Raw genomic sequence first — 9,004 nt, forward strand, 5'->3', positions numbered from 1 at the left:
ATATATTAATCCGTGTGCGGGTGACACGTAAAAGCACCCACTACACTCTCTGAGTGGTTGGCGTTAGGAAGGGCATCCAGCTGTAGAAACTCTGCCAAATTAGATTGGAGCCTGGTGTTGCCATCCGGTTTCACCAGTCCTCAGTCAAATCGTCCAACCCATGCTAGCATGGAAAGCGGACGTTAAACGACGATGATGATGATGATGATGATGATGATATATATAGCATATAGTACTCAGTTTCTCTGGTATCAAGTGACAAATGACTGAGAAAGTAGGTTAGAACTCTTGATTCAAGCCCCAACCTTTGTACCAGGACATGAAACTCTCAAGGAATGAAATAACAAATTGAAATATGAAGCAGAATATTGAATTGTTGTCTTGTCCCCTCCCTTCTATCTTCCTTCTGACTTCATCTGCTTTCCATCCAATCCTCCCCCTACTATTTTTATTCTAACTGGGAATCAGATTTGAAGCGATTTAAGATTCTGGAATTGATGCAATATGCTATGATTAAGACATGTTCATACACAAATATTGAACACACATGTGTATTTTCTCCCAAACACATGCATGCAGGAATCTTAAGGCTTCTGCCGTATACACTCAGATAATACATACGCATTTATAGTCACACAAACTCTGACATACAGGTCTAGAACTTGTTTAAGTTATAGACTCATAAATAAGTTTATGTAATGAAAATACATCCAATGTTAATTACACATATGTCTAAACGTTACAGTCTTGTTATAAAATAATATGGGAATATGTTTAGATAACCCGAATATTATCATTCTACAGCAAGACTAAATGTTTTAAGCATATAAATGTATCGTTAACATTAAATATTCTTTCATCATGTTGAACTTTTTCATACATTTGTACATATACACAAACTTTCACTTACACACACATATATATATATATATATATATATATATATATATATATATTGACATATGCATGTGCTTGCACATGCACACAAACATAAGCACACTCCCCTTTTATTTACGTATGTGCTGTAGACTCTTGTGGTTTTTTTACTTCTCTCTCTTTCTGATTTAAACAGCTAAACCATTTTGTTTCATTACAACTCTGTAACCATCTCTTCTTCATGCCAACAATGAACACACATACTTAAACATCTGTATATCCTGACCTGAACATCCATTTTTCTTCACAACTACAAATACACTGATTCAATCAGTTATGCATGTGTGTGCCTCTGCATCTTCACGCATGCAACACACACACACACACTCTCTCTCTCTCTCTCTCTCTCTCTCTCTCTCTCTCTCTCTCTCTCTCTCAAAAATACATGCACACCCACAGACAAATTCTTTAGGATGTCGAAAATCTTTAAGATGAAAGTACAAGTAAGAAAGGCCAAAAAGAAGGAAAACAAAAGCAAAAAAGAGCAATTTTTTGTTCCCAGGATGACTTAAAAAACAAATAATAGTAATAACGAGAAAGAAATATCTACTGTCAACAATTCTCAAACTCCACCCCTCCACCCTGTCAAAACTGCTCCTTTCTCTTGTAGCTATCGTTGTTCTCTGCTTTAGTTTGCTCCACCAAGCCCTTTTCTTTTTTTTATTGTTTTGTTCTTTTCACCTGCTCTCCTGTGTTATCATTGGCAGCAGCAGCAGCTTCTATTACTTCTGTTCTTTTGTTTATGTCTTTTCTTCACTACTGTCTCTTCCCCCACCACCACAACAGCTTTCTGAATCCAATTTGCACTACCAGTACCATATCCACCGTCTTCCACATGTAGCACGAAACCTTACCATCACAGACACCTACCCCTGCATGTCTTTTACATACTGAAAATATGCACACTCAAAGTATCACGAAATTTGCTCCCCCTTACAAAAGAATGCACATTATTCCTCTCTTGTGCTGTCCTGTTTGTGTCAGTGTGTTTTTTCATTTGTTCATGGGCGGTTAGAGGTAGACCATTTTCTCATTGCATTGTTTCTAAATGTGAAAAGCATTACTCATGAGCCACTCTGGCTTTGGTAGCCTGTACCATGCTTCTGTCAGTTGCTTTTAGGTACCTGTGTAGTCATGGGTAGATTTCAACATCCTCTCAGCTCCCCCACCTCATGACTCAGCAGAACATCAAGGACGTGAGAGCTGGAGGGCAAAAGTGCTGCACCAGCATGAGGCTGATACTCATTTTTTTCTGCTGAGTAGATTGGAACAATGTGAAATGAAGCACTATACTCTTGGACACAATGTGATGCACTGCTTGGTCCAGGAATTGAACCCACAACATCACAATCAGAAGCTCAACACCCTAACCATTAGGCTTTATGGCTTCACTTATGTGAGTATATGGGTATATGTTAGAATAAATACATATGCTGTGTGTGTGTTGTGCAGATACAGTAAGCCATAGGTGTGAAGTGTAAATCAGGATATTAAGCAGTGCATCTCCAAAATGATATGGATGACATAGTGCAACAGTGAAAGGGACATTGAAGTCGTGACTACAAGCGTAATTATTTATGAACTGACGGGCATTGCCTTTCCTTCTCATCAAGCATCAGTGACATGACTCCCCGATACACCAAGATTTGAACAGCTTCATATTTGTGGAAATTTACATGCCAGAAAAAGTTTCATGCATTCATCCATTGTAATCTGGAAGCTGCTGTTAAAAACGTCTTTGACTATGGAATCTAAAAGTCATGTGTCAAGCACATACACATTGTTTCTTCTCAACTTCAGTGATTCACTGATTCACTCTATGTGAATTAGTTTTGGAATAGCTCGGTTTTTCTTTGAGATCAACAAAAGACTTAGCTATAGAAATAAATACAAAGCACAGTCATAGTTTTTAAACCTCAAGGACATTTAACCCTTTTGCATTCAGATTATTCTGTCAGATGTAATGCTTATTAACATTGCTTTGGATTAATCATTCAATATCTTGTAGCTTTTCAATAATTTGACTGTTTATTTTTAGAATGGCATTGTCGAGTAGGTGTGACAAGCTGGATCTCGTTGATTTGAACATAAAATGGGTAGAACATTTAGGCCAGATACGGTTGGTTTAAATGCTAAAAGGTTAAGGATAGTTATTGAGATCCAGATGGGTTCAGCTGCTTAGAGAAGTACTGGTCTCTAATTGTGGAAGGAACCCATGGAAGAGGCAGGCCCAGGGAGACAGGACAAGGTGGTGAAATATGACCTTGAGATGTTGAGGCTCACTGGGGAAAATTGTTGTGCTTGAGAAGATATGTCAAACTAAATGGAAACATGGTTGTGGCCAGTACTGGTGACATGTGAAAGGCACCTATGCTGGTGACACATAAAAGACACCCAGTTCACTGTGCGGAGTTGGTGATGTTAGGAAGGGCATCCAGCTGTAGAAGCCAAGTCAAAACAGACTGACTCCAGGTCTAGCTCTCTGGTTTATTATCTCGTCAAACTGTCCAATCCATACCAGCATGGAAAAAGGGATGATGATTATACTGGAAGGTGTTAACTCTTAGATCAGACGAAATTTGTGGCACCTGGCATTTTTAGAATTTGTATTATTGTCAGGAATCTTGCAGAAACTAATCCAAAGCACATGACAGAGTGTATAGTAATAAGAAATATCTTATTGATACTGTCACACATACTTATTTGTCCGTGTTATTTTGAATTAATTATTCAACGTCTTGTAGCTTTGTGATTTCAGTGATGTGACTTTATTTTTAGAATGGCATTGTAGAGTAGGTGTGAGAAGCTGGACCTGGCTAGTTTGAACATAAAATGGGTGGAGCATTTAGGTCAGATACGGCCGGTTTAAATGCTAAAGGGTTAAGGATAGCTATTGAGATCTAGATGGGCTCAGCTTTTACTCAATCTACCAAGTTATTTCTATCATTTGCAGCAGTAATACTATTACATAATGTGCTCTATTCTCTCTATACTCTACTAATGTTCTATTACTTCGATAACAATTTCCTTTATATAAATCCTATCTTAAGTTATCAATGTTACATTATAATACCTACTTGTAATAATAATAATAATAATAATAATAATAACGGTAGTTTTATTAATTTTTGAAGACTACACATTTTGAAGAAAATAGCAGTGCTTCAACTTCGAATGTTTCATGCTACATCCTCACTTCTCTGTTACTACCCACCAACTCTATTCTCTATTTATCCACTCTACAGTACTCTCCTTGTTTATCCATGTATTTGTCTTTAGTTTTGAAGTGTCAGTATATGATGTTTTTTGACTGCAGTGAGTGGTATGTTTGTTTCTGAACTTGTTTCATTAATATTGAGATAACTAATACTGTTGTTCATTAGGTTTAATTCATAACTCTGCCACTAATCCCATTAAGAGCTTTAAGTGGAATCCACTGTTGCAAGCATTTGAGCCAGGATTTTGCTGAAGATAACTCCTCACTCATGGATTTCCTTTTTATTTTCTTTTTTTCTATTTTTCTTTTTTTGCTCGTGCCTCTCTCAGAGGCCTTGCAAGATAATTAAGTGCCAGACTAATGCCTTTTCTGCCTCTATATTCTCAGTTAAAATCCTTTTAAAAAAAAAATAAGTACTGGGAATTCATTCAATTACATACACACATTTCCCTATAAGTTGCATCCTTGTGTCAGTTGAGAAATTATTATTATTATTAGCACTGCGTTTTGAATTTTGCAGCAAAATATAGTTCCAGCCAAGTACTACATTTAATATAATTGACCAAATCTTTCCTCATGTATATGTCAGAAATAATTATTACTACCATATTTTCTTGTACAATGTGATCTCAAAAATAATGTGGCCCCCAATTTTGGACCTCAAAATCAGTAATATATTCTGTCCTCTTTTTTCCATTTAAGTATAATACTATTTTGTAATTTTGATTTGGTTGCTTTGTATAAAAATCCTCACATTACACGAGTTAATACTTTATACTAGAAACTGACAAACCAAAGTAGATGTTTTGATTATGTACTCACTATTTGACTACTAAGCATCATCCATGTTAAGGGCAGGTTAACATCCCTGGTGGACTTATCTAAAAACAGTCTTTAGGTCTGGTCTCAAAGCATTGAGGAGAGGTAAATTTTTGCCTGGATTGCTTGTAGTTAACATCCATTATCTCCTGCCTGCTAATAGTTACATGAACTTGAGACATTGTAGAATAAAATTTACTGCAGAATGCAACCAAATATTTAAAACCTCTGAGCAGGTAGTGCAGTACATTATCTGCTTGGCCCGCTCTTCCCGAAATGCTCACTTGAAAGTTAATAAAACAGGTACAGATCACCACATACTGTGGTTGAAAATGTTTTTAGATACTTGTTTTACAAAACTGGTGGTGTTTTGCAGTGATATTAAACCAGGGCAGTGGATGGCCAAATTGGTAGAATAGCAGTTAAAATACCTTGTTTTGTTTACTTGTTTCTTAATCCACTTTGCTTTTGTACTTCCAGACTGGTAAAATAATTACCAGTCATGCAGTAGGTTGATCCAATCAACTATACTTCTGCCCCTAAAATTTGCGGCTGTGTATACCTGTATTAGAAACCAATATTAGAATAGTGTGATGGTGATGGACAAGACTAGTGTGTCTAATATACTACCTCACAAGATTTAGTTTGATGTATGCAGAGACAGGATGCATTTCAGTCACAATTTGACTCTGTTGTTTGTCCAACCCTTGCCAGCATGGAAAACAGATGCTAAATAATGATGATGATCGCTTGGCTTCAGTTCAACTTTGTCAGCCTTCTCTCTAGGGTTCATGAAATAAGTGCTTGTAATGCACTGGTATCGGTTCAGGTAACTATGCTCCTCTCTTACAAGAACTGGTCTTGTGGCTCTAAGAAATCACTATTAGAATGGTAAATGATATGTGAGTACATATGTTTTTAGCATTGGTGAACTAAATTTAGTGCAACTGGTGCTGGATAAATAAAGTTGGACTTTAGTGAGGTTTAGTGTTTTTCTAACATTTGATAATTATGTCTTTGTATGTATGCATAAAGATGTGGGAATCAAACAGATTTAATGTATAGTTATTTGTGTTTTGAAATTAAAGGTCTGTGTGTTTTTATGTGTGTGTGTGTGTGTGTGTGTGTGTGTGTGTGTGTGTGTGTGTGTACTGCATGCATATGTACCTATGTGTAAATTGTTTTTAATATCTTTGCTCGCAACAAAATCCAATTTTATTTATTTATTTATTTATTTATTTGCAAACATTTTTAGCTTGATTTTATTTCAATGCACCACCATGAGCTCTTTTGTTGCTACTGCTTTTGTATGCTTTTTTTTTTTCATGCTTATAGATCTGATCACAAGTACACCTATTAATGGGGAGAGGCCACACAGTCCCTCCCCAAATACACCTGTGTTACCTAACACTTTGCCCAGGACCAAGCCTGTGGGCTTGGTCAAATGTGTCGACCACAATGTTACCAAAGATTCAAGTGACACTCCTGCTAAGGCTGGTGAGGCAAGTCCCTCTCTTCAACGACAGCACAGCTTGCATGGGGTCCCTGCAAAGTCTGTTCAAAACAAATCCTCTGCTCAGAAGCCGCTTGGTCCCGTCAAGGGAATCACTCGGAGTGCGAGTGTTCAAGGGACGCCGTCAGAAAGTGGTGGTGTGGAAAAGACCTCAGGTAGGTTACCACGTTAACCTAATTCTGTCTCATAGGTTTTGCTTTGGTGCACTTAAGATTGGACTGGTCGCTGGTAGTAAGAATGGCCTCAATCCTGATTCTTAAAGCACAATAGTTAATCTTTTTAAATCAGGAGTTTTTCTCTAATGTGAAATTCTTGAACTCCTGCCCAATTTTTCCTTCTCTTTTCCTCTTAGGCTATTGGATTCTTTAGAATTTGGTTCGACTCTGATATAAACATGACTATGAATGCACCAATTTGTCTCTTGGATAATTACTCAGTCATAACAATAGTTGAAGAGATTCTAAGCAAACCATCTACAAACTAACAATTTATAACAACACACACACAAAAAAAAATAGACTTTGAGGAAATCTGTAGAATAATGCACCGCTGTCTGATATTGAAATTATACTTAATAATTCAGTCTCTGAAATTGTTCTCTTTGATTATTTTATAGTTTACCAACGTTAGAAAGATTGGTGCTACAGTTTATCAAGCTAAAATATATAATAAAAAGTACTGAACCCTGTAAAGAAATGAACTAAAATCTTACCTAATTTTTTATCTTTGAATTCTTATGATTTCTATGAAATCTAGCTATACCCAAACAGCAGAGTAGGTTCAAAAGCATCATCAGAAATTATAAGAAAGAAAAAAAAAACTCTAACTCTCAAGATAGTCCTTTTTATACTGAAATTGCAATTTGCTGGAGGCATCAAATTGCCCAACCAATTTCAACTTAAAATTACTTTCAATGATGCTATCAAAAAGAAAATTGCATAAATGTCATGACTGCTAGTTTCTACTCAAACATTTGAGCCACCATACCTATTTTGGAAACATTTATAATAATAATAATGATAATAAGCAATATGCTGATGTTCTTCATAAAACACTATTGTAGTAAAAGCACGTGGAACACATTTTTGAAACCAAAACACATCCCAGTTCTTCCTCCTTAAAATGTCAGCCTTTAGAATTCCTTCCCTGCTCATGTTTTTCTTGAAGGGTCTACAAATGTTTTTGGATACAGCATTTTCCCCTTGACCAAACCATAGAATTAAGAATGACAATGTTAGTGATGTAGTTGAAACTATACTTAGTGATGGAACAACAGATACTTGTAATGTACTGTCACTAAGTTTAGTGGTGTTACAACAACCACATGTTGTAGATGAAGCTGAGCCTAATGGTGGACCAACAGTTACCTGTAATGTACAGAAAAGTAAGTTTAGTGATGTCACAACAGCCATTTGTGATGTAGATGTTGCTGTGTTTAAGCAGTGATATAATAGACACATGCAATACTTTGTCTTTAATAATTGTGATTTATATTTTTGGCACAAGTCATACATAATGAAGATGGTTACTGTGGTACTTTTTCTTAATGATTCCACGGTCAACTCTAGCAATAAAAATAATCATGGTATACAGTTAGAAATTTTAAAAATTACCAGAACCTCATTCAAAATAATCAGAAAGACAACCACATGTGTAAACAGAATCATCACTGAGCCTATCAATGAATGCTTGATATAATAGAAATAACAGCCAAATATCCCTTTAATCATCTAAAGTTGGCTGAACAGATTGGATAATATAGTCTTAGATAGATTATGTCAGAGTGAAAACCAAAAATGATCACATACAGGTGCTACAAGTATTAGAAGTTCAAAATGTGTCCGAGTAATATTACAAACCTTTCTAATTCATGCATCATGGAAAATGAGATATTAAAGCAATGACAAGGATAACAATGAAACAGCTAAAGATGCCCTTCCTTATTACAAATGGTCATGAAGTGAATCGGTCCTTACCAAAAATATCTAACTAATGCACCAAGAACTTGTATCTTGTTTGCAATAATTTTTTTCGGGCGACATCAAAATCCAACCAGAAAGGAATGGGTATTAAAATGATGAAATTAAGACAGGTGTTAAAATGGTCGTAATCTGAAGTGCTAGTTTCAATCAGTAATAAATGTGGGTTCAAAATTATTCCCCTGTCTTATTCTTTTCTTTCTTTTTTTTTTTTTTTTTTTTTTTTTTTTTTTTTTTTTTTTTTTTCTTATTTGTTATTTTCTGTCCTTTATTCATTTCTTCCCTGCCCCCTATCCTTTTGACATAGTTAATTATCCCTAGGGTTTGTTGCTAGTATTATTTCCCATCTGAAAGCTGAGACTAGTATTGGTGAAAGTTAGTTGCTGAGTAAAACTACAAAAGCAACTTTACCATTTCTCTGGAGGATAAAATTAAATTTTATGTTTTATTTGTTTATTTTGTTTTTCTCTCTTTCTTCTTTTGAAAGTTTTTTTTTTTTTTTGTCTCTTGAACTTTTTCTGAACATAAGAGAAAAAAATT

The 9,004-nt window shown here is 35.6% G+C and overlaps 1 protein-coding gene across 9 annotated transcripts in view; it reads left to right on the top strand.

Moving 5' to 3' along the window:
• The window catches only part of LOC106879758 (WD repeat-containing protein 47), a 107,633-nt gene that overhangs the window by 66,952 nt on the left and 31,677 nt on the right, over positions 1-9,004 (top strand). For 5 of the 9 annotated variants that reach the window (XM_052971253.1, XM_052971256.1, XM_052971255.1 and 2 more), the window contains one exon: positions 6,308-6,640. The exons of the other annotated variants lie outside the window; for them this stretch is intronic. In XM_052971253.1, the coding sequence (XP_052827213.1) occupies positions 6,308-6,640 (333 nt within the window). The remainder of the gene's footprint in view (positions 1-6,307; positions 6,641-9,004) is intronic. 9 annotated transcript variants of the gene reach the window in all.

Source organism: Octopus bimaculoides, chromosome 10, assembly GCF_001194135.2.
Source record: "Octopus bimaculoides isolate UCB-OBI-ISO-001 chromosome 10, ASM119413v2, whole genome shotgun sequence".
Lineage (NCBI taxonomy): Eukaryota > Metazoa > Mollusca > Cephalopoda > Octopoda > Octopodidae > Octopus > Octopus bimaculoides.